The sequence below is a fragment of the Adiantum capillus-veneris genome, chromosome 7, assembly GCF_014529385.1.
Source record: "Adiantum capillus-veneris isolate H3 chromosome 7, ASM1452938v2, whole genome shotgun sequence".
Lineage (NCBI taxonomy): Eukaryota > Viridiplantae > Streptophyta > Polypodiopsida > Polypodiales > Pteridaceae > Adiantum > Adiantum capillus-veneris.
Window position 1 is genome coordinate 146,007,026 of NC_140937.1, and position 26,231 is coordinate 146,033,256.

General features: G+C 45.1%; 1 protein-coding gene across 1 annotated transcript in view; it reads left to right on the plus strand.

Moving 5' to 3' along the window:
* The first annotated feature begins 4,485 nt into the window (after nucleotides 1–4,485).
* The window catches only part of LOC147454759 (uncharacterized), a 94,327-nt gene continuing 72,581 nt past the window's right edge, over nucleotides 4,486–26,231 (plus strand). Inside the window, exon 1 of the mRNA XM_086517419.1 lies at nucleotides 4,486–5,286. Within this exon, the coding sequence (XP_086373545.1) occupies nucleotides 4,905–5,279 (375 nt within the window). The 5' untranslated portion in view covers nucleotides 4,486–4,904 and the 3' untranslated portion in view covers nucleotides 5,280–5,286. The remainder of the gene's footprint in view (nucleotides 5,287–26,231) is intronic.

Below are 26,231 nucleotides of genomic sequence, written 5' to 3' on the forward strand. Positions count from 1 at the left end.
ATGCAATTGTAGGAAGTCGATGTGAGGGGTTTTGACGCATCTTTATCATGTACTCCACAACCCTTTCCATGCCCATAACCTCAATTGGAAGACATCCCGACTCAAGAAGTAGGAGCATATATGGTGTTTGTGTCTTCACTTAGAGAAAGTTTGTAAGAAAACGCTTTTGGACATTCTCAAACTCTTTCCAAGTAGACTTTGAGATGCTCCCGCCCCACACTTCAACTCCATAAAGAAGAACCGGTGTCACCAATGCATCAAAAAGATACTTGGATTCTCTGCAAATTGAGATGAATCAGAGTTGGTGTCTGCATGAACTCAAGAGGAGGACCACCCCCTGCTCCTGTCACCTTCTATATTGCCTTCTCAGTCGAAAGCAGAAGCATCACACATAGACGTCGTGCAGGGGAGAGAGAGAGAGATAGACAGAAAGGTTTGCGTACGTGGTAGATGGTGTTATGTAGAGTCATTATGGACAATATATTTCACAAAAATAAGAAATACATAAACAATTACTGATTTGGTAATGGAGACAAAAAAATTCTTGATGTTTTCTACCCAAAAAATGTAACAAAAACGTGAGAGAAAATCCCATGGGTTCTCACAATCCTTATGATCGTCTTAAGAGATCGAGAAAAGAAACAAAATACCTTTATAATGAGGATTATCATCAATGAGCTGACCTCAGTAAGAAACTTATAGAAACTCGCATTGAAAATGGGTAACACAAAATGCAAGGACAATTATCAAACATTGTCAGGATCATATTTTGAAGTTTGCATGAATATTTAATGCTAATCAATTAGAAAACAGAAGGTAGGAAGTTGCAAGCATGCCACAAAGAGTCCAACCTTTAAATACCTTAGCACGACAACATCACCGTTAGGAGCTTGACTACGGTAGCTAGCGGTGTAGATGCCATGACTAATGGTGAAGCAATGGGGTAGCTATATGAAGCTCCACTGATTATATTGGGATTATGATTATGATAGCAAGTTTAAAGTGTTGATATTGTGGTCTTAGCTAGAGGGGGCTTTTATAGATGTGCGCAGTGCCTGTGGTGGCTACTCCAATCATCTTTGTAGACTCCACCGCCCTTACGTGCAACGTCAATCTTTTCATGCACACGCTTGCATGGCCATTTCCTTGTCGTCCTCGGCTCCTCCCGATTTCAAGGCGAAGCCCTGCCCTTTGACCCCCGCGTATACTCTACAGAAGTGATCATCCCCCACTTGTTATTTCTGATTGCTACATGCAAGTACACCTCCCCAGTTGGCCACTTGTAATGTTGTCTGTGTAGAGTCAACACCTCCAAGTTTTTAAACATATTGGGTACAAAATCGACTCGTGAGATTGGCCTGTATTAATGTCTTTGCAGAGTCGGCACCTCCAAGTCTTTAACATAGTGGATACTAAACTGACTCTTTGCACAACTCTTGGAAAACCCAGCAGCATATTAGAACCACCACCAAATTAGTGGTTTGAGGTACAATTTTGCAAATGGTTGACGCTAACCAGAGGTTAAGTGCAGTAGTTTGCAAATGATTGACGCTAATCATAGGTTAGGCCTGCTGAGCATGAGCAAGCTGTACAATAGAGATAGATAGATAGATAGAGAGAGAGAGAGAGATGCATCTACACGGTGCTTGCCATGCGAACCTCTTTGAGTCCCAAATACCTCATGATTATTATAACGAAATCCGCTCCATGTGTGTTATAAACACACTTAGAGAAAGAAAGAGATAGACACATGCATGAAGCAGACACAATGCGGAGAGAGAGAGAGAGAGAGAGAGAGAGAGAGAGAGAGAGAGAGAGAGAGAGAGAGAGAGAGAGAGAGAGAGAGGGAGATTGCATTATCGTCCACGGAGGTCAAATATGACCTATGTGACCAGAAACAAAACCGTACAACGAGTCTGCTAAGTGGGGCACATATACATCTCAGTTAAGGATTGAGGGTCCAACAAAAAGGATAACCTAAGAAGGGGCAGGTGAGACGGAAGCCGGTGTGGGAGTTCGAAACTCCTCGATGATGGTTTTACCTTCTCGATAAACCCCCATTCTCCTTCTGCTCGTGCGTCACGCATCTTTTGAAGTTCTATCTTCTTTTGTTTGAGTTGAGTGGGTGTAAGATCTTCTACAAGCCAAAGCTTAGTGTCTTTGAGAAGCCTTGATTGTTGTAGAAGTTTGATTCGATCCTCTCTAGTCTTGAGAGTGAGGATAGCATGGTTGGTTCAGTGCTCGTGTGTAATAGTGGTGATTGCCTCTTCATTCCATTGTAGCATGGGAAGTGCCGCTTGAATTTGAGGAAGGGCCTTCGTGAATTTGATGTCTCCCTCCCCTTTCCAATCAATTGGGAGACCACCAATGTGAACATTAAGAGCAATGTCCTCCTGTCGTTTTCGTTCGCGTAACGTGAATGTTACACGATCGTTGATCGTGAGAAACAACTTCTTGCACTTGAGCCTTGACCTCCTTTGTGAGAGTGATTTCCACCTCCGTTTTGGTTTTAGCAAGCATGGATTCTATTTTTTCAGCTTTGCATTTCTCCACCACTGCGACGAGATGGACCTCGATTGCTGCAATGGAAATGGCCTATTAACTTTGAGAGTAGCGAAAATTAGAGAAAGTACTTTTGGGAAATTACTTTGAGAGCATAGCGGGTGAACTTAGTTGATGGTAGCAACAGAACATAGCATTTGATTAACTTGGCATGAACAATACTTTTGCAAGAGAGAGTTTAGAGAACATGACAACAATTGAGGACCGGATTTATGTCGAGCCGGTCCCCCCTCCAATAGGCATTTGTATTATAGTTTCTCCCATCAAGAGAGACTTGTTACAATACAATCTTTGTGTTCCTTGTGACCTAGGTGATGTAATGAAGATGGAAATATTCATGCATCACGAGCATCACATAAACTTTGTGGAAAGCATTAACTATCCCAAGCCTCTGTCCCAAGACCTCAAACACCATTGAAGGTGGAGAGAGCTAGCAGGGAATGAGGGTAGGGAAGAGGAAAAAGAAACATTTCATAGGAAAAAGAATTAGTTCCTCACTTATCATCACTCTTCTTGCTAGCATACATAATAGCATAATAATGAAGATGGAGAAGATTGCAAGCTTAAGCATTGAAGCATGGCTCTTGGTTGGATTTGCATTCCATAGCCAAGAGTGTTGGTGTAGGCTCTCAACCTCTCTACTTGCTTGGAGAAGGAGAGGGAGCTCTTGAACTTTGCACAATGCACAATGCACAATGAGTGTGTGTGTGTGTGTGTGTGTGTGTGTGAGAGTATACCCCGCAAGCATAATGCACAATGTGTGTGTGTGTGTGTGTGTGTGGGAGAGTATACCCCGCAAGCATGCCCCCTACTTGCTTTGGTCGACCCCCCCTTATAGCTCATGCTTGAAGCTCATTGGACCCCTCAGGTCTAGCCAATCACAAGCAAGAGTCATACCAAGCAACAAGGGTAGCCTTGGGACAAGTGCCCCCCTTTACCCTTTGAGAGAGAGGGCTTGATAAATGATAAAACAATTAATTAAATCCACTAAATTATCATTGGACCCCTTGGAAGGCCAACCAATAGGCTTTAGAGGGTAACCTAGCTAGGGGCTTGACATGTGTCCTACTTGCCTCTTGGGCAAGGGTGCCCTTTGGGAGAGAGAGTGGTCAAGCAACCACCCCCCCTTCTTGCATGGCTCGCCCGCTTGTAAGGATTTGCTTTGACTTTTGTGCCACCTCAAGCCCCTCAACCTTGGGCCCATTTCTCACCACAAGCACAAACTTTAAGCCCCTCAAGCTTGAGCTTGGTTCCCACCTCAAATACAACCCTAGCATCTCAAGCATGGCAAGCATCTCAATCATCAAGCACTTCAAGCATCTCAGTCATCAAGCACTTCAAGCATCTCAGTCATCATGCACGACAAGCACCTCAAGCTTGGGTGAGGTTCCCACTTCAAACACAACCCTAGCTTACCTAAGGTCAAATGACTTTTAACGCTAACTATTGGAGGTCTTCAATGAAGCTAACCCTAAGGTCTTTATGCTCCATTGGTTAGCTTTGCTCTTTGACACGCCATCTCTCATTTGGGCCCCTTTACCATTGGCCCCCTCTTGAGATAAATCTATAAGCACATGTCTATATCTTAACCCTTGTTCTTGTTTATTCTCCCACATTAAATGATCAGTTTAATATGAAAAAATCATTTGGGTTGGTTAGATATTAGATTTGATGACAATTGCTGCGAGCTTTTGTTTCGGGTCTTGATTCTCCTTGTAGAGTCTCTCGACCTCATGCTGAAGGCGGGTGTGGTCGTCAAGCACTGGGCGTGTTGGCACAACCCCTGCGAAAGTAGGCTTGTCTCCTCAAGAAGAGGCTCGAATAGTCATGGCTCGCAATAACAGGCTCTGGCTGTCCTTTGTAGACTTGAGAGGCTGGAAGAGCAGGCTCGATCGAGGGGCTTATGACCACCCCTAACTTTCGTTGGTGGCAGTCAGTTGCTGGCGGTCGCTCACAGAGTTGGCTGGAGACTCATCGAATGCTTACTGTGCCCGAGGCTTCGTAGGCAACAGGAGACTCGCTCGCGACGATAGGGCTGGCGCATCTAGGGCGACGCTGTTGTGGCGACAGAGGGGGGGGGGAGAGAGAGACCGCCATGATTCGTAGAATCGTAGTACGTACCCAGGCACACTCGTGCAAAGCAATAAATGAGGATAAGATGGGGACGACGCACAACACCTTCATGAGGCAGGGGCAACACATGAAGCAGGCGCAGTGCACAAAGAGAGATGCCATTGCAAACTTAAAAAAAAATAAAAATTAAGTTTTGTGGTTCCCACGTGGCACTTTCCCTCTCCATTATATAAGTTAGATTAGACGGCATTCCCTTCTTGACTTCTGTTATGGAGCGCGCTGCGATGAAGCTTGGAATTTCTCCAGAAGCTCGTAGTCTGGCTACGGTATGTCGATTTGCACTGCAGAACATACCTCGTTCTGCAATCCATACCGAACCTCATCTTCACTATAAGAGCTCGCATGCAGAGGAGCCCTCGTCTGCTGAAGGCCACGCCAGCTCTGCAGAGGAAACCCCCAATGGTCCTCAGAGTCAGAGTCAGGTTCAAGAAGAACAGCAAAAAGAAGAAGAAGAAGAAGAAGAAGAAGAAGAAGAAGAGCACGAGTACAAGAATCCTCTTACTGGTGAGATTGGAGGCCCCAAAGGTCTTGAGCCTACTCGTTTTGGTGATTGGGAGAAAGGTGGAAGATGCTCCGATTTTTGAGAGCCTGGTAAGTCTCAATATTCTTCTCTTTTAAACAAAAATGAGCAAGCGCGTACACACACACACACACACACACACACACACACACACACACAGAGACAGAGAGAGAGAGAGAGAGAGAGAGAGAGAGAGAGAGAGAGAGAGAGAGAGAGAGATTTGCTTTCTTTTTTGTGGCTGCTATAGCTTCATGGATGATAGAAAGCTAGAAATATGCATGTTCTCATTGGTTTGCCTTCCATTTCCTGGTTACTTTCGACACCACATGGATAGAGATAGTTCACACTTTACACAGCCAGAGGATCACTTTCAGAGCAATTGAGGAGCATCGTCGAGCTCATTTGAGGTAGTGGTATCGCACCACTACGTTCTCCGCCACCATGATTCTAACTCTATGTCTCCTATCAGCTATGTTAAACCAGGAGCATTTCCACATATTTTTCATGGCTTGTATGCGTAGTAACATGGAATGGCGGGTCGGGGTCGTGAACGGGGATGGGGACGGGGGCGAGACAATAAAGGTTAGGAAATGGGGATGGGGGTTGGAACGGCAAAAAAAAAAAGAGAGTTTTTTTGGCTTTTTTTGATCTAATAAAGGTTAGGAAACGGGGATGGGGGTTGGAATGGCAAAAAAAAAAGAAGAGTTTTTTTGGCATTTTTTGATCTAAACACATGCCACACACATAGAGCATCACTTTGACCACTAAGTAGACCAGAGAACATGAGTCATATAGACGCAAATGTGCTAATAAAACATCGATGGCACGAGAATTTAGATGGATACAAAATGAAAAGTACATGCCACAAGGGCTCAAAATGAGTCAAATTTCAGTGTCATCTCAGTGACAAGGATAACAAGACGACTAAGGAAAAGGGGGTAAAGTTTAAACAAAAGTGTAAAGGGCTAACCACTTGAGAGAGAGAGAGAGAGAGAGAGAGAGAGAGAGAGAGAGAGAGTAGTTGGAGAGCTTGAGCCTTGAGGATAGAGGTGATGGTAGAGAGGAGACTCGAGGGTAGAGAGAGGATAGAGGTGATGGTAGAGAGGAGACTCGAGGGTAGAGGAGAGGGTAGACCGTAGAGGTGAAGGTAGAGAGGAGAGGGTAGACCGACGACCGTACCGCGTAGAGCAATTGGCTTGAAAGTTGAGGTGGAGAGCTTGATAAATGAAGACCCAAGGGGTGGCTTTTATAGGCTTGAAAGCTTCAAACTTGAAAATATGGCTGTTGGATGCAAATTGGCCGCTAGAAATGGTCAGTTTTTTGAATTTTAAAAAATGTTGACTTTTTTGAATTTTAAAAAATGTTGACTGTTGATCAAATGTTCCCTGCCGTCACCGAGACGTTTAGGCCGCATCCCCAGTTGGCAACACTTCAGCCGTCCGTCCCAGCGTGTCCTCGTCCCAAAATTGGTCGTCCCTCGTCTCTAGCAGCCGTCCCCTTTGTCCCCTTTAACTATGCTTGTATGGTTCCCTGGGGACCTATGGCTCATCAGTACTCAGTAGCACATCCTCTTCTTTTGCAAAAAGAGACGGGGGGATTAGGTGAAAAGGAATTAGGTGACTTTGATTTATCGCTGGTCTTATTGTGATCATTGAGCTTGTGCAATGTGAAGTAGGCAATTAGGGGTGGTTACTAGAACAAAGTGTACTTTCAACCTTGAGAAAATCTTGGTAGTTTGGTGGCACCTTTCAAATGCATGTGATAAAAGAAGGAAATTTCACACTAGAGCTGCTCTCACACTCATGGACGCTTGCTACAAAACGTTGATGTGGCATGATCGTACCAACTAGGGTAGTACCCAGGAGAGCGGCTTTCAAAAATTGGCTTAAAATACAGGAGAAATTTTGATGCAAATCATAGGGGACCTGTTACATCCGCAGACATCAAGTTGGGCACCTGAGACATGGCCCTATGGTTAGGGTGGTTAAGGAGTCCTATAAAATAAGACCCTATACTCATTTGTAACTATCTTGTGTAATCACCATAGACCCTTGGCAGCTCTACCTGCACACTAGTTTGGTGTGGGCTTGGTGGTATGGGACACCAGCCCTTGTTATAGAGCCTAGTCCGATGGTTGTAGGCTCCTAGGCTAAGAGGTGAGCTTGTTGTGGCTTTATGGTTGGGAGGTGAGCCTGATGTCTGCTCTTAATGCTCGTCTATGAGTGAAAGTGGCTGTGTCATGTCATTAGTGTAGGATGGATCTGGCCTAGGACTAATATATTTATCAGAGCTACTTCCAACTCGTGCATTTGACATGGAAACCCTCTTGCATAGGGCGGTATGGGACGCTACTAGCAAGAGAGGAGAGCATTGGAGGCACATGCGAGCTGATTGTGGAAGTCTATGGTGAGTTCTATTTGCCTTTTCTTTTCGTCATGGATTTTTGTGTATGGAGGTTGAAGTAGTCACATGGATGTCTTTTAATCCTCTCCGTGGCTGTTTGTGTACGAGGATATCCTTGGAAGCTACCACTATGAGGATATGCTATCATCCTGCACTTGCACAATACGGTGAGAGGATGCACTTTTTGTCGGGAGTATGTTTACCATAAGAAAGGGGAGAATCATTTTTTTGTTTAGAAGAAGAAAGAAGAGAGAATCATTTTTCTTTTGTTAATATTTGGCTAACGTATGCCATATTTAATTCATATCGCTGCTTTGTGGCTTCCACTTTGAATTGCTCCCTAGGAACTAGAGCCAGATCAGCCCAAGGGTTTCATACCCGAGTTTGGGAAGTAGATCCACGGATTGAAGAGAGGTAGTCTCTCAAGTTGTGATCCGGAAGTCGGGATTCCCAAGAAAGGACTTCACGTCCAAGAAAGAAGAGTTGTAGAGGACTCTGGAAACAAAGTAAGAGTTGCAGGGATGCAATGCCCTGAGTCTGGAAGGTGAGATCCAAAGGCGAGAGCCTTGATTCTCGAGGATTTGGAATAAGGAACGGAAGTTCCTTGGTATAGGGTTTTGCTTTAGGAATAGGAAGCCGAGGCTTCCAACATCCATCGTCTTATTCTAGAACGAACGTGGTAATACGATCGGTTCAAGTGCTTGTATAGACTTTTCCTCATTAATGAAGTTACTATTACGGGGAGGGACCAGCCCATCTTCTGGTCCCTAGTACTTTGCCGATTTGCTCACTCTCTATCTCTGTCCCTTTATCTATTTCTTTCTATATACTTTGGCTTCAGTATTGAGTGATAAATTCTATTTATCCGAGTCTATTCTATATTGCTATGCGCTCCCGTTTATGACAGTGGTATCAGAGCATGGTCTCCTCTCTCTCTCTGTCAAGGAGGACGACTCTGGGATGATACGGGAAGAAGCCATGACAAGCCAAGAGAGAAGTAAGCAGGCGGAATCCTAAGCCTTGCAGGAAAAAGCTTGCAGAGATGGGAAAATTTTTCTCTCTGCAGGAAGTCGACACAAGACTTGGGATTCTTTGAGAAGGCGGCAAGAGTATGATGCTCAAGAACCTAGAGAATCTGAGGAGCTGAATGCTCAAGATGCTTCAGAACCTAGAAAATATCCATGAATATCAATTCAAAACCATAGCCAAGAAAACTCGTCTTTTCGGGAAGAATATGAAGATCTTTAGACCTGAGAACCCTCAGGTCAAGTTTGATAAAGGGAAGATGTTTCGGAAGCTACCGCTTTCATTCGACAGTATGAAGTTGCCTTTGCAAACGACAATTTCTGAAAAGCGTTGAAGGTGAGGCATGTGACCAAACACCTCAAGGGGATTGCAAGTACTTGGTGGTATACCAAAGCTCTGCAAGGAACTTAGGATTCAATTCAAGGCTGAATTTTTTGACAAATTTTTTTCCTCTACGCTTTGAGGAAGGCATCCAAGAAGATTGGGATCGGTTTGCCCAATTGGAACATGAGCAAGTCAAAGCAAGTAGTGGTTTACTCTTGTCAAGGTAGCTCCACTCTTGATCCTCTATGAGGAAGGAAAGATGAAATTCAACGAAGGACTTTTGCCCGAATTTGTAAACGCATCTACAGGCTACTTTGCAGCTGATGGGGGAGTCAGCAATAAAAGTTGAAAGTGTACATCTCAACGTACATAGAATCTATTCCCTGCAGTGGGACGGGAATTATTAAACACAGAAACATCAAATTTTTGTTATCCCTCCCCGACGGAATATGTGGCTATCCGAAGAAAGTTTGGAGTAAGGGAATTCAATTCAACTCCCGAGTTTTTGAAACGAAGACCCTCAAGCTTTAAGTAAGAGGGAAGGTCTTTGATCAAAGTTAAATCTTTGAGGAACCCATAAACTGCGTATTGCTTTTATGCACGAGATATGCATGTGTCTAACCAGGAAAATCACTCTCGAGTGTTTATGAGAGTAGAATTGAGTTGAAACATTGCTTTATGCGATGAATTGGTTTGCTCAACCATCCGGAAGGTCAACTATTGATCTCGTATCCGGTAGTTCACCTACAAATTACCCGCTATTGCGGGTAGGACGGCAGAAAGGAAGGAACCATTCCGAGATTTCAACCAAGAAAAGCTTTCACTAAGCTTGAGTACCTTATGAACCAACACCCCCTACCTGGTAAGGGAGATATGGTAGTGCTTTTCGCACAAGTGAATGAACACCCTCTTTATGAGGGAAGGAGCAAGAACCGGCTACAGCATGTGCTCGTGGAATTTGAGATTTGAAATCGCAGTTTCTCTGATGAGCGGGTTTTGCTCTAAGATCGAACGAAGGGATCGTTAGGTTCAACGTCTTCGCTTTAAGGATCTTACGAAGGGAAGGTAATTTCCCAAGGTTCATGAAAACTCTAACACAACTTGAGAATTATGTACACCTTTGGGTACATGGATAACACACGAAGATGCAGACCTATACCAAGGTGGGTCATCTACCGATTGAATTTTTTTCTGCTGAACGAAATTAAACGAACCAATTTCCTTTTTAGGAAGTGGAGGGAGTTTGTTATACTCTCTTGAGTGTCTTTTTGCGACACGAAGATGTTCCGACACGAAATCTCTATTTGAGATGTGTTCGGCAAAAGGAATTTGAGTTTCTCTATGGAGAAGAAATTTTCTGATGGTCATTGATCATTGAGTACGCTATGTGCTTTTACCATTACAGTAGCACTTTTGGTTGTGGTCTATGTTTCTTCATGAGCAGGTCAAGTAGCATTTACACGCTGCTGGAATAAATTTGAACTATTATGATCGTAAGACTATAACTCGCCAACCGTTTTAAAATGGTAAGAATTACCTTAACCACATATGGGATAACATCATTGAGAATTAAAGCGGGTTCGCCCTTGAGTGGGCGAACGAGTTTGAACTTATGTTCACAAAATGGTTTGGCTAGAATTTTATCTGCCTAAGATTTTGTGAGCAGTCCTAGATGCTTGCAAGGTGAAACGTTTTTTTGTTGGCCTCCGTAAGGAAGAGACGCTAATGGGCATCTGGAAAACATTGCTGGTGGTAATAACTCACAGGAGGAAAAAATTGGAAAAAAGTGTTGCCGTGCACATGGAATCTTTGGATTGGAACCGTCCGCCTACGTTGAGCGACGGCCCGGAACAAGAACCTTCTTTAATGTGTTCGCATACTATGTTTGTGAAAGAAAGACATTGAGCTTAATGCTCTATGACTTGGGCATTCCCTATGTGGGAGGACACAAGAGGTTTAATACCCTCAGGACTAGTTCTTCTTCTTCTTCTTCTTCTTCTGACAGTTCTTCTAGCTCTTCTGACTCGAGCGAAGAAGATAGAAAAGGGAAAAAGCGAAGCAAAAAGCAACGCTTTGGAAAGGGCAAGAAAAAGGCAAAGAAGCCTAAGTTTTACCCAGTTTCTGACAGTTCTACAGAGGACTCGTCTTCACATAGTTCGGACTCCGATGATCACAGTTTTATGCAAAGAAGAAGAATTTTTATAAAGCCAACCAGCATGACTTTCTGGAGGATAAAAGCAAGAAAGTTCAAGAATTTAAAGAAGGTGGACAATCAATTAAATTTGACACTTTTTTTGGATTCCGAGATGCTTCGAGGGCTTTGGCCTTCATACAGTAGTTTGATATAGCTTTCTCTGGAGGACATTACTCAGAGCACTATGGCTGAAATTTAAAAGGCTTTTTATTTCTTCTTGGTTGACTCGGGAGTACGAACCCGACATAAGAACTACGTGGAATCATCTTCGGATGACCAAGAAAGATACCTTAGACGCATATTGCAAGAGATTTTGGAGCTCTTTTCTACCCGCTTGTTCATTTAAGAAGATCTTGTTTAAAGAACAGATTGAGCGGTTTACCTTGGGACTTCCTACGGAGATCCGAGATCACTGCTTAGAGCAAAGGTCAGATTCTATTGAAGAACTGATGTCATGCGAAACGGGGCTTTGCCATACACTCAGGCAGTTTGACTTATCCCACAGATGAGATCATGACATAGAAAATAGAACACACTTCTAAGAAGGAAAGTAGAAAGAAGAAGAGACCCCATAATCAAAAAGGTAAGGATGCACGACCCCAGCTCACTCCTCGGGAAAGAGCCAACTACATTAAAGAGGGGAAGTGTTTTGGTTGCGGGGAACAAGGACACATCTCCACGAAGTGTCCTAAAAAGGCACAGAAAGAACAAGATGAAGATAGGCTAGAGAGTTCAAAAGCAGGTGAGGAACGTGGACGGAAAGGCAAGATGAAAGCAGGACTCATTCCAGATTGCATGGGTACTGACCCAAGCACGATTGATGAGAGTACAGAACTTTGCCGAGCTTGGGGCAAAGTGAAAGATCAAGAAGCCTTGATTTTCTTTGATGGAGGAGCCAAGGCCAACTTCATTTCACCTGAATTGGTGACGCGGCTCGACATTACACCCGATCGGATGGGATCACTAGCAGAGGCAGTCTAGCGGCATTCGGTAGGGACGTAGCCATTACACCTGTCATTGGCAAACTTCAGCTGCATTGTCTGGGGTATTTGGGGCACGAGGACTTCTACATAATGCCCTTGGAAGGTTGTGATGTACTCCTGGGAATTCCTTGGTACCATAAGAACAACGCCGTGGTCGACTATCGGGCGAGAAAAGCGACTTTGACTACAGAAAAGGGCCGAATCATTGTACTTGATGTGAAACTTAAGGGCGAGTCTGTCCCTACTGTATCGGCTTCGGCCGTTTCAAAATTATTGAAATCCAGTCTGTTTGTTTACTCGATCTTTTTGAAAGAGTTGAATGATGATGATAGGACAAATATGTCTGATATAGAAAAAGAACGCCAAGATTTTCTCCACACTCATGCTGATTGCTTTTCTGAGGGCCTCCTACGCGAGTTGCCACCAGCTCGTCCTGAGCATCATACCATTGATCTAATACGTGGAAGCACACCACCGAACCGGCCACTGTCACTAACTGTTAACGATCACGTGCTAACTTTAGTTGTTGGTTTCTTTCCAAGGGGTTTTGAGACCCTCTTCTTGAAGTAGCAAACGGTCGGACATTGCATGGCCAAAGTGAACAGTAGTTTCACCCGCAGATGGGTAGTGGTCGGCATTGGAATTCGTATGGTAAGAGGATGTCTAGGCTCAGAGCAAGATCATATAGGTCCCCCCGTCGCACTTAGCAAGTTGGTGGATACTAAGAAGTGAACTCAATTAAGGCGTAAAGTCAAGGTGGGACTACCAACAAAAAGTATCCGACAGTTGGGCCACATTGCACTTTTGGATGCGGTCCCAATGAGGATAGATGGTTAGAAGACCAGTGGGAGCCCAACGGAAGCATCTCCTAAAATTTAGGGAACTGCTATTTTGGGCCGTGAAATGTGTTCGCGTCATTACCCCGGTACGACTAGGGGAACATTTTACAACTCTGGCGCGAAGTCAATTGGGCAACCGGTCATGATATTTTTAAGCGGCGAACCCGAAACGGGCAAATGCTTGTAAATGCGCCAAGTGTCGATTTTTCATGAACTTTCTCCTTGCAGAAAAATGGGCCCTGATTTTTAAGTTGGGAGAGGCCTCATTTCAGCTTTTGTCACAGGTTAAGAGCTATGGAGTGCTTCCTTTCCCTCTCATGTACAGTGTGGTGCTAGGAGTGATGCCCTGCACACTACACACTGCTCTCTCTCTCCCCTACGTGCAATTATGTGATGCCCCACAAGAGGGCTCCTCATTTGACTGATGTACAGCTGTGTGGGTTCATGCTTTTGTGCTGAGGCAAGAGCCTCTTTGAGCAGGAATAGGGGTAGCTAGCTGCTACTCCAAAGCAGGCATTGGTGAGGGTCATAACCTCACCATACAGGTGCAAAATCAGCGCTGTGGTTGCGCTGTAATTTTACTGTTTTTCAGCCATACGGATGCCAAAACCTTTGGGAATCGTGCCCCACTGGCAGAGGACAATTAGGGGACTGTTTGGGGCTGAAAACAGGGCAAAAACCAGTAAATACAGCGTGCTGAATTTACTGTTTTTGGGCAGGTTTCAGAGGGTATACGCCAGTAGAAGCGAGTTCCAGCAGGGGAATTGGTTTCGCGCAAGTTTAGGGACTGTTATGCTACCGAAATTTGGCCAAAACAGGCGGTATCCAGTGGGATATAGTCAAAGGATTCCCAGGACTCTTCTTTGTACTTTACCCTTGTAAAGAATAAAGAAATACAGAAAGGGGCGTCAATTTTGGGGCCTACAGGTTGTCGGCGTCTGCTCGGAGTATTCTAGCTTCCGAGCTGTGTGTGTGATTAAGTGTTGATTCCCGTTACAGGTCTCCTTTGCAAAGTGCTCTGTGTGTGTGTCTAAAGTAAAGAATTTCGGGTGAAAGCCAACGCCTACAGCCCTACGGGCCGGTTTCATGGTTCCATCGCCGGGACATCAATCACTTTTTCCTTAAAGAGTGAGCCTGGATTGTTTAGGGTAAAGACACAGAGTGCAAGAACGCGGGGATTACACTATGGCCGACAAGGGGAAGGGAATTATGGAAGAGGGTTCCTCTTCAAAGGACAGGCAGGAGATTCCTATGGTTTTTGAGATTAGCGAGAGCTCACAGCCACGTCAGTCTGTACCTCCTGTCAAAGTGAATGTCCCTCGAGTAGTGCAGGACTTTATGACTGGGCAACTTGAGGATGATGCGTTCAAGACTCAGTTAGTTGCCGCGGTGAATGTCTTTTCGCAGTTGGTGCAGAGTCCGAGGTTTATGGAATTCTTGCAAGCGCCACCAGTGCAACAACAAAATAGGCAACCTACGCTGCGTACGGAGCTTGTTGATGCTCAAGCCCAGGTACTTCATGTGGCGCAGGAGGAAAGGGAACACTCGCATGTTGCGGAGTCGGGGGCTCCAAAGCAGGTTCCTCCCGTGCTTGAACAGGTGGCTAGAACGCCTATTCCACAGGTTATGCCAGTTCAGCCCGCCACCTTTCAGAGCCAACATGCTGTTTTGAATGGACAGGGAGCTGGATACCAAGCTATGCACTCAGTTTTTCCACCACCCACGGTACATCCTGGGTATTTCGGGGGTGGATCAGTGTTCCAAAGTATGGTTGGTTATGCGCCTGGAAGTCAGCCGTACATGCCAGAAACAATGTTCGGGGTATGCAAGGCATCATGCCAAACCCCATGTATGGTAGTATCGGCATGCAACAAGGTTTCCACTGCAACCAGGGCCAGTTTGGGGTGCCACAGGGTCATTTTGGCATGGCTGGTTTTTCTGGACAGCAGCCAAATATCGCACCTTTGACGCAAAATGTGAATGGCCAAGACGTGCCGATCATGCCTACTACAGTGCCCTTGTTGCAGACCATTCGGTATGACAACTTAGGGGCACTAGAGAAGCCGAAGGCTTACAAAGAAGGTGGTGCAGCGGTAAAGTTCAGTACCTTCAGTGGTTTCGAGGATAAAACAAAGGTCCTCACTTTCCTCCAGCAGTTTGATACAGCTTATGCGGGAGGGAATTTTACAGAGGCCTCGAAGGTCAGGAAAGCTGTCACTTTCTTAAAGGACAATGCGCTTACATGGTGGACGACATTGTTAATGCAAGGACAGGCACCCGCCACTTGGGTTTACTTCAAGCAAATGTTTGCATCCGCTTGGCTATCAAATGAATTTGAAGCCGATGTCCTGACAGATTGACACCAGCTTACTTTAGCTTCGTGCAAGAGCTTGCTGGAGTACAATAGGAGGTTTTGTAAAGCGTTACTCTCAGTGACCTCCTACATATTTGTGCCACTGACAGAGCAGATAGAAAAGTACTGTTGTTGGCTGCCTAAAGGGCTTTGTGATTACTGTACAAAGAACAGAGTGGCTACCCTTACTCAGCTTATGGAAGTTGCGAACACTGGTCTTGCCTTGTTGAAAGGAGAGGACAGTGGATTTCCGAGTAGTGACAAAGGAGGGCAGCAAAAGAAAAATTCAGCAAAGAAGCCCTTTGTGAAAACGGCTCTTGATCGGTTCACAGGGGTCAGAAAAGGCCACCAAAGACAAGGATTCAGCTGGGACTTCTGGAGCACAGGCAAAGAAACAGAAAAGGAAGCCTTTTGTGCGCAAGTCGCTCGATGAAAAGAAGGTCCTAATGGCTGAGAAGAAATGCTTTGTATGCGAGCAGCCTGGTCACTTTTCTATTAATTGTCCACAAAGGAAAAGGCCAGCTGACTTAGAGGATAAAGAAGACCAGAAAGGCAAGAAGCCAAAACCCACGGCAGGTTTAGTGCCAGACATGGTGGGTGACAGGCCCAACACAGATGCCAGTGAGTTATGGAGGGCATGGGGTAAAGTTAGGGATTAGACGGCACTCATCTTCTTTGATCCAGGTGCCAAAGCCAACTTTATCTCACCAGAGTTAGCTATGAAGGTGGGCATCAGAGTTGAAGAGATGGGGTACACAGCAGAGGTAGGGTTGGCATGTCCTGGCAACTCAGAGTGTGTTGCTCCCATCATTGGAAAACTGCGTCTGCATATTCAGTCGTATGTGGACACTGAAGAGTTTTACATCATGCCGCTGGCAGGTTGTGACGCCTTGTTGGGGATCCCGTGGATGTTTCGAGTGCATGGAGGCTTGGATGCCTACAACAAAAAGATCATTGTACAACATAGGGGCAAAACTCACATCTTGGATGTAAAGCTTAGAGGAGAGTCAGTCCCTATTGTATCTGCTTCTGCTATCACTTCTGTAATAAAGAATCATCTTTCTGTGTACTTGATTTTTGCACGTGATGTCTCAGAAAGTGATCAGTCAAATTTATCTGTGTTAGATAAAGAAAGGTCAGCATTTTTGCAAAAGTTTAGTGACTGTTTTCTGATTCATTACCGTCGCAATTGCCGCCAGAGAGACCTGAGGATCATCGGATAGATTTAGTGCCAGGGTGTAGCCCATCAAATAGACCTCCCTATAGGGTTAGTGCGGCACAACAGAAAGAGATTATGGGCCAGGTTGAGGAGTTATTAGAGAAGGGGCTGATTCAGCCTAGTTCTTCACCCTTTTGCTCCCCAGTGCTCCTAGTGCAGAAGAAGGATGGCTCATGGCGCATGTGTATTGATTACCGTGCGTTGAATAAGAATACCATCAAGAATAGGTTCCCTATTCCTAGAATTGATGATATTCTCGATTGTTTAGAGGGTGCTGCAATTTTCAGCAGGATAGACCTTAAGAGTGGGTACCATCAGATTCGTATAAGGCCAGAGGATGTGCACAAGACTGTGTTTAGAACGACATTTGGTCTTTATGAGTTTCTAGTGATGCCGTTTGGGCTAACAAATGCTCCTGCCACGTTCAATAGAATAATGGGCCGGATTTTTCGCTCGCATCAACAGTTTCTTGGAACGTTCTTGGATGACATGATAGTGTATTCGAAGAATGAAGAGGAGCATAGGCGTCACTTGACCATTGTGTTTGAAGAGGTGCACAGTCACAGGTTACTTGTCAATCCTAAGAAAAGTGAATTCTTCCTCGAAGAGATCCACTTTCTGGGCCACATAGTCTCAAAGGATGGTGTTAGAATGGATCCCGCAAAGGTCGAAGCTATCAAAACATGGCCAGACTTGAAGACTGTGCACGATGTCAGAAGCTTCTTGGGATTGTGTTCCTACTATAGAAGGTTTATTAGAAATTTTGCAATGATAGCATCGCCTCTTCACGCTTTGCAAAAGAAAGAGGTCACTTTCAGATGGACCCAAAAAAAGATTTCAGCTTTTAGTCTCTTAAAGGAAAAGTTGACTTCAGATCCAGTTATTGTTTTGCCAGATCTCAGGAAGTCATTTGTGGTCTAGTGTGACGCTTGTGGCAGTAGCATCGGAGCAGTGCTAATGCAAGATTGACGGGTAGTAGCTTATGAAAGCCGAATTTTGCAAGGGCCAGAGAGGACTATGCAAGTCTATGAGAAAGAGCTCTTGGCCGTGATTCATGCGCTCTCTAGCTGGCAGCACTACCTCTTAGGTGCTGATTTTGTTGTCCAAACAGATCATTAGACCTTGCGATACTTCTTGACACAGTCAAAGTTATCCGAAAAGCATATGCGATGGGCAAACATTATTTCCATGTTCCACTTCCAGATTATGCATGTGGAAGGCAAGAAGAATGTTGTGGCTGATGCGTTATCAAGAAAGCCACAAATTTCAGCTGTGTCAATTCCTTATCATCATGAGTTAGATGACATGAAGGAACAATATACTGCTGATGAAGATTTTGCAAGGATCTTTGAACAGTTACAAGAGGGGCAACATCACGAGCACTACCTCCTCAGAGATGGTTTTATGATGATGCATGGCAGACTTTGTGTCACTAGGCCACTGCGACATAAGGTCATGGAAGAGAGTCATGTCCCACCGTATGCAGGGCATCGTGGCATTGATGCAACAATTAAAGCGGTAGAGACATTCTTCTATTGGCCTACCTTGAGGAGAGATGTAGATGCCTTTGTGCGAGTATGCATAGTTTGCCAAAAGGTCGAGTTTGACAGGCAAAAGGCACCAGGGTTGTTACAACCACTGCCGATTCTGGATAAGCCATGGGAAAGCATTGCTATGGACTTTTATCTTTGATCTTCCAACGACGCCAACAGGGAATGATGGTATATGGACCATTATCTGCAGGTTCAGCAAGCAGGCCCATTTTATCCCTGTCAAGAAGAAGATAAAATCTGATCGGATGGCACGCTTGTTGATGTACAATGTGTTTAAGTACCATGGTATGCCACAATCGATTATCAGTGATCGTGATCCTCGCATGACCAGTTTGTTCTGGAGAGGATTGTTTGAGAACATGGGTACTACGCTCAAGTTCTCGTCTTCGTTTCATCCACAAACTGATGGACAGTCAGAAGAGGCTAATTCTACTGTCTTAGATCTGCTGAAATGCTATGTGTCAGATAATAAGGGCAAGTGGGAACAGTATTTGCCTATGCTAGAGTATGCGTACAATAATACGGTGCATTCGTCTACTGGCAAAGCACCTTTTGAGATTGTTGAAGGCGGAAAAAAGGTTCCTCCCATTTTGCATACAAAGGACAAGATCTTTGAGGCAGATCGATATGTTGAGAACATGGATGAGATGTATAAGAAGATTAAAGTTGCCTTGGAGAAAAAGGCTGCTGATCGTCACCGTCGTGAATTGCCACTATCACCTGGTGATTGGGTTCTGTTAAGGTTCGAAAAGGCAAGGTTAAAGAAGATGAAGGGCAAGGAACGGCTGTTTCCTAAGCTCAGCATGAGTTACTATGGGCCTTTTCAAGTGCTTGACAAGATCAGCGATGTGGCTTACAGGCTGAAATTGCGTGATGCATGGAAGATTCATAATGCGTTTCACGTGAGTCTTCTAAGACCCTTCGTGGGTGATGTGCCAGAAGATATGCCAGATGAGGATCAGCCAGAAGCTGAGGAACTTGGTGAGATCCTGGTACCTGAGCATGTTTTGGCACATAAGGACAGAAAAGTTAAAGGACAAGTTGCAAGACGCTATTTGGTAAAGTTCAAGAACTATCCGCCTATGGATTCAAAATGGATGGAAGAGCATGAACTGTCAGAGTCACCAAATGTATTCCAGCTTTACCTTGAAGCCTTTGGGTTACAGCCTACTCATGCCCCAACCCAACGTGTGCAAAGGAGGGGTAATGATAGAGCTAGTACATCAGATGTACATATGAATTCAGTGTAATAGATGGAAATGACAAAAGTATGAAGGCCTCATTAAGTCATTTGTATCTATATGTTATGACCTTTCTTGCGGATACTTGCGATGATAAAAGAGTGTTGATAGCACAAGATCATCAGTGGCGTGTATTTATGGTATGCAATTGAGGACGTTTGCGATTTCAAGAGGGGGGTATTTCACGGGGATGTAACAACTGTTAACTATGTCACGAGGACGTGGCAATTGCTAACTTTAGTTGTTGGTTTCTTTCCAAGGGGTTTTGTTTTGTTTTTGAGACCCTCTTCTTGAAGTAGCAAACGGTCGGACATTGCATGGCCAATGTGAACGGTAGTTTCACCCGCACATGGGTAGTGTCGGCACTGGAATTTGTATGGTAAGAGGATGTCTAGGCTCAGAGCAAGATCATATAGGTCCCCCCGTCGCACTTAGCAAGTTGGTGGATACTAGGAAGTGAACTCAATTAAGGCGTAAAGTCAAGGTGGGACTACCAACAAAAAGTATCCGACAGTTGGGCCACATTGCACTTTTGGGTGCGGTCCCAATGCGGATAGATGGTCATAAGACCAGCCGGAGCCCAACGGAAGCATCTCCTAAAATTTAGGGAACTGCTATTTTGGGCCGTGAAATGTGTTCGCGTCATTACCCCGGTACGACTAGGGGAACATTTTACAACTCTGGCGCGAAGTCAATTGGGCAACCGGTCATGATATTTTTAAGCGGCGAACCCGAAACGGGCAAATGCTTGTAAATGCGCCAAGTGTCGATTTTTCATGAACTTTCTCCTTGCAGAAAAATGGGCGCTGATTTTTAAGCTGGGAGAGGCCTCATTTCAGCTTTTGTCACAGGTTAAGAGCTATGGAGTGCTTCCTTTCCCTCTCATGTACAGTGTGGTGCTAGGAGTGATGCCCTGCACACTACACACTGCTCTCTCTCTCCCCTACGTGCAGTTATGTGATGCCCCACAAGAGGGCTCCTCATTTGACTCATAGTTGACACGTACGGTCACGTACGACGGGTACACGTACGAAGACGTGCGGTACTAATCGAACTAAAAAAAATTAGACGTACGGTGACATAACGTACGATGCAAAAAAAAATCATGCGTCTTACACATGATATATCATATGAGTCATGACATTGACCTTAGTACTTAGTACCAGGGCTAGAAACAAACATTTTTCCTAACCGATCAAAATAAGGGAAAACTTGAGTTTTCAGGTCAAAATTTGAAGCTTTTGCCGGTACTTACACTAAAACTTGTGTAAATTTGCCGGTTTTCTTAGAGGCAAGCTCAAAATCTAACCGGGATTTTATAATTTCAACCGGTTAAAATACACTAGACCCCGGCTTTTTTCTAACACTGCTTAGTACTAAATACTTGTAACTTAAGTCTTACAAGTTAGAACATGAAAGATCTGTCCATGGACATTGGAAACGGCAATGTCCGAAGAAAGAAGAATCATGATCTCCAAAGTGGTGGCGGCCATAGTAGATCCGCTACCCAAGCCTCGTCGCACATAGGTCATGGTGGTTTGAGCCAATGCAGCCATTGGGCTCTTGTTCAAATGCAGTCGAGATGCAAAACATTCCCACACCAAAAATCGCCACGAAAAAAAAAAAAAAAAAAAACCGGACGACTCATGTACGGAACGTACGAGTCGTACGTTACGGTACGGAACGTCCCGTACGTCGAACGTGGACAACCCTGATTTGACTGATGTACAGCTGTGTGGGTTCATGCTTTTGTGCTGAGGCAAGAGCCTCCTTGAGCAGGAATAGGGGTAGCTAGCTGCTACTCCAAAGCAGGCACTGGTGAGGGTTATAACCTCACCATACAGGTGCAAAATCAGCGCTGTACGGACGCCAGAACCTTTGGGAATCGTGCCCCACTGGCAGAGGACAGTTAGGGGACTGTTTGGTGCTGAAAACAGGGCAAAAACCAGTAAATACAGCGTGCTGAATTTACTGTTTTTGGGCAGGAATCAGAGGGTATACGCCAATAGAAGCGAGTTCCAGTAGGGGAATTGGTTTCGCACAAGTTTAGGGGCTGTTATGCTGCCGAAAATTTGGCCAAAATAGGCGGTATCCAGTGGGATACAGTCAAAGGATTCCCAGGACTCTTCTTTGTACTTTACCCTCCTAAAGAATAAAGAAATACCGAAAGGGGGGCCAATTTTGGGGCCTACAAGTTGTCGGCGTCTGCTCGGAGCATTCTAGCTTCCGAGCTGTGTGTGATTAAGTGTTGATTCCCGTTATAGGTCTCCTTTGCAAAGTGCTCTGTGTGTGTGTCTAAAGTAAAGAATTTCGGGTGAAAGCCAACGCCTACCGCCTTACGGGCCGGTTTCAGCCATCTTACTGTGTGAGCCGAGCCCAGAATAAAGAGATTATGAACCAAGTGAAAGACCTCTTGGAAAAGGGTCTTATCCAGGGTACTTCACCTTCCTACTCTCCGGTGTTGTTGGTTTTGAAGAAAGACTGATCTTGGAGAATGTGCATTGACTATAGAGCTCTCAACAAAATCACCATCAAGAACAAATTTCCGATTCCTAGAATCGATGATATTCTAGACCAACCATAGGGATCCTCTGTTTTAGCAAGATTGATTTGAAGAGCTTTTCGGACCACCTTCGGTTTGTTCGAGCTTTTGGTGATGCCTTTTGGGCTTACCAATGCTCCAACGACTTTTAACCGAATGATGGACATAATTTTCAGAGAGTACAGATCTTTTGTGGGCACTTTCTTTGATGACATTATTGTCTTCTCCAAGGATGAGACAGAATATAGAAAACATTTGCTACAAGCCTTTCAAGCATTGCGGGATCACAAGTTGGTGATCAATGCAAAGAAAAGTGAATTTTTCCTACCAGAGATCCACTTTTTGGGACACATCGTCTCAGCGGCAGGAGTGCAGATGCACCTGGCCAAGATAGAGACTATCCGTGATTGGCCCGAAGAATGTCCATGAAGTTAGAAGCTTCTTGGGATTATGTTCTTACTGTCGGCGGTTCATTAGAAAGTTTGCAGAGGTTGCTTCCCCTTCGCATATTGACACAGAAAGGAGTCTCTTTCTTGTGGGGACTTACAAAGGTGACTGCCTTTTAGAGATTGAAAGAGAAATTGACTATAGGACCAGTTTTGACATTGCCAGATTTGCAAAAGTCATTTGAAGTATACTGTGATGCTTGTGGTCGTAGTCTAAGTGTGGTCTTAATGCAAGAAGGCCATGTCATTGCCTACGAGACCCGATTGTTCTCAAGGCCGGAATTGACATCACGGATATATGAGAAAGAGCTTTTGGCGGTTATCCATGCTCTTACTCAGTGGCGACATTACCTACTTGGAGCGGATTTTACGGTCTTTATAGATTATCAGAGTTTACGCTACTTCTTGTCACAGAAGCAGCTATCGGAAAAGCAGATGCGGTGGGCGAACATCTCGTCACAGTTTCACTTCCAAATTGCCCATGTGCAAGGACATAAGAATTTGGTGGCAGATGCTTTGTCTGGAAAGCCGCTGGTTCTGGCTATTTCCGTGATACATGTCACGAGGACGTGGCAAGTGTTAATTAACTATGTCACGAGGACGTGGCAACTGCTGAGTCTGCCCTTGATCTCCGGAGTCATGACAGAAACTCAGCACGCTGAACTTTGTGTTGATGTATGCTCATGTGTGTGTGCGTGTGGTGTGTGTTGTGTTTGGGAGCATATGTTTGTACCTAGTTCTACACCCACTATTGGGCACTGACGATGTTAGTGGGGATGTCGTGGTATTTAGTCAATACTATGCATGATGGAGCTGATGGTTATATTGTCTCGTGGGTGACTACCATGAGTCTATACCTTGCACTTTCCTTCAAGGGTGAATCTGGGTATATCCTGGATTCATCTAGGTATATTATTTTTGGGACCCTCTTTTGAAGTTGCAAATGGTCGGACATTGTATGGCCAATGTGAACGGTAGTTTCACCCGTAGACGGGAAGTGGGTCGGCATTGGAATTTGTATGGTAAGAGGGTGTCTAGGCTCAGTTCAAGATCATGTAGGCCCCCCCGTCGCACTTAGCAAGTTGGTGGATACTAGGAAGTGAACTCAATAAAAGCATAAAGTCAAGGTGGGATCACCAACAGAAAGTGTCCGACAATTGGGCCACATTGCACTTTTGGATGCGGTCCCAACGAGGATAGATGGTCAGATGACCAGTGGGAGGCCAACGGAAGTATCTCCTAAAAATTAGGGAATTGCTATTTTGGGCTGTGAAATGTGTTCGCGTCATTACCTTCGGAATGACAAGGGGAACATTTTACAACTTTGCTGCGAAGTCAATTGGGCAACCGGTCGGGAGATTTTTAGGTGGCAACCCCGAAATGGGAAAATGCGTGTAATTGTGCCAAGTGGTGCATTTTAGTGTACTTTCCTTATGCCATGAAAAGGTAGCGCTGAATAGTAAGCTGGGAGGCCTCATTTTTCCTACTGTCACAGGTTAAGAGCTATGGAGTGCTTTCTTTCCACTCTATGTACAGTGTGGTGCTAGGAATGATGCTCTACACACTACACAATGCTCTCTCTCTCTCTCTCTCTCTCTCTCTCTCTCTCTCTCTCTCTCTCTCTCTCTCCCCCCCCCCGTACGTGCAGTTATGTGATGCCCCACAAGAGGGCTCTTCATTTGACTGATGTATAGTTGTGTGAGTTCATGCACGATTGCCGAGGCAAGAGCCTCTTGCACAGGTATTGGATTAGGTAGTTGCTAATCCCCCGCGGGTACAGGTGAATTCAAAGAGGTTTCACGTGAGAAATCTCGTCCGATTCAAAGGGCAAGTAGCCCTCCAGGTGTGGGAGCTCGAGGACTTGGTACAGATGCGACCGGCTCACGAAACGGAGCCCAAAACAGGGAATTACAGCCTGCTGTGTATGTTTGCAGGTTTAGGGTTTCGGCCCTAAACGGTCCCTAATACCCCCAGGAGGTCCGGGGATGCGTGGGGACCGTTGTAGAGGTGATCTGGTGCATTTTTGGGGCAGAAAACAGAGAATTCACCGTGCTGCAGATTCTCGCCAGGTTTTGCAAAGTGTCCGTATGCATCGGGAAAGTCATCTATTGCGTGGGGATACTGTCTGTGAAGCATCCTAGTACAGTTATGTTTCCAAAATCGGACCAGAACAAGTGGATTTCAGCCCGGATTATGCGGCACAGCTCGTAGGAAATCACAGGTTTTATTCCCTCTATTAATATATACAGAAATACCGAAAGGGGCGGGTTTCAAGGTTCCGTTGCCGGGACATCAATCAGTTTTTCCTCAAGAAGCTAGCCTCGGTTGTTTTGGGTAAAGACACGAAGTGCAAGAACGCGGGATTGCTCTATGGCGGACAAAGGGAAGGGCTTCGAGATTGGGGAGAGCTCATGGCTACGTTAGCCTGTACCTCCTGTTGATGTGAATGTTACTCCAGTAGTACAAGGCTTTATGAGTGGGCAACTTGAGGATGATGCGTTTAGGACTCAGTTAGTTGCCGCGGTGAATGCCTTTTCGCATATGGTGCAGAACCCAAGGTTTATGGAGCTCTTGCAAGCGCCACCAGTGCAACAGTAAAATAGGCAACCCACACCGCGAACGGAGCTTGTTGAGGCTCAAGCCCGAGTACTTCCTGCGATTCACCAGGATAGGGAACACTCGCATGTTGCGGAGTCAGGGGCTCCAAAACAGGTTCCTCCCGTCCTTGAACAGGTGGTCAGGACGCCTATTCCACAGGCTATGCCAATTCAGCCCGCCACCTTTCAGAGCTTGCATGCTGTCTTGAATGGACAAGGAACTGGATACTAGGCTATGCACCCAGTTTTCCCACCACCCACGGTACATCTTGGGTATTTTGGGGGTGGATTTGTGTTCCAGAGTATGGCTGGTTATGCGCCTGGAAGTCAGCCGTACATGCCAGGAACAGTGTTTGGGGGTATGCAAGGCATGATGCCAAACCCCATGTATGGTAGCATCGATATGCAGTAGGGTTTTCAATGCAACCAAGGCCAGTTTGGGGTGCCACGAGGTCATTTTGGCATGGCTGGTTTTTCTGGACAGCAGCCACATATCACACCTCTGACGCAAAATGTTAATGGCCAAGGTGTGCCGATCATGTCTACTAGAGTGCCCATATTGCAGACTATTTCCTATGACAATTTGGGGGCATTGGAAAAGCCGAAAGGCTACAAGAAGGTTTTGCAGTTGTAAAGTTCAGCACTTTCAGTGGCTTCGAGGATAAAGCAAAGGCTCTCACTTTCCTCCAGCAGTTTGATACAGCTTATGTAGGAGGGAATTTTACAGAGGCCAAAACGCTAGGTCTATTGTGTTGCAAAACGCTAGGGTTTGCTGGGTGGGGGGGGGGGGATCTTGCTGAGAAGGTGCCTTTTGAACCTTGGTTCCTGCTGCCTTCTCTGCGAGAAAGTGCTAGCGCTAGGTTTGCTTATATACTTGGCTACTAAATTTGCCCTACCTAGTTCCCAACAAAAGTCACTTAAAAATAATAAGTGAAATTGTCAAAAATAGGGAAAATAGGTCTATGCATTGTAAAAATGCTCCTGATGGGTTCTGATGGAAATCTGATAATCATGTTGTGTGCAACCAGAGGATATGCATCTAATCTAAGTGCTTGGAGATGCACGGTCTGCGGACTCACAAAAGTGTCAAAACACTTCGTAGGCTAGACTGAATTGAACCCATGTCATGAAGTAGCTTGTCACATAGGGTTAGATGTGCACGCGACACCAGCTTTAGTCTACGCAAAAGGGCTACGCAAGCGCTGACAATTTTCTACGCAAATAGACTTGCTTATTTTTACGCAAGGCATTAGAATTTAGGAGAGAGAGAGAGAGTTTTGCTTTATTTTTTAAGCC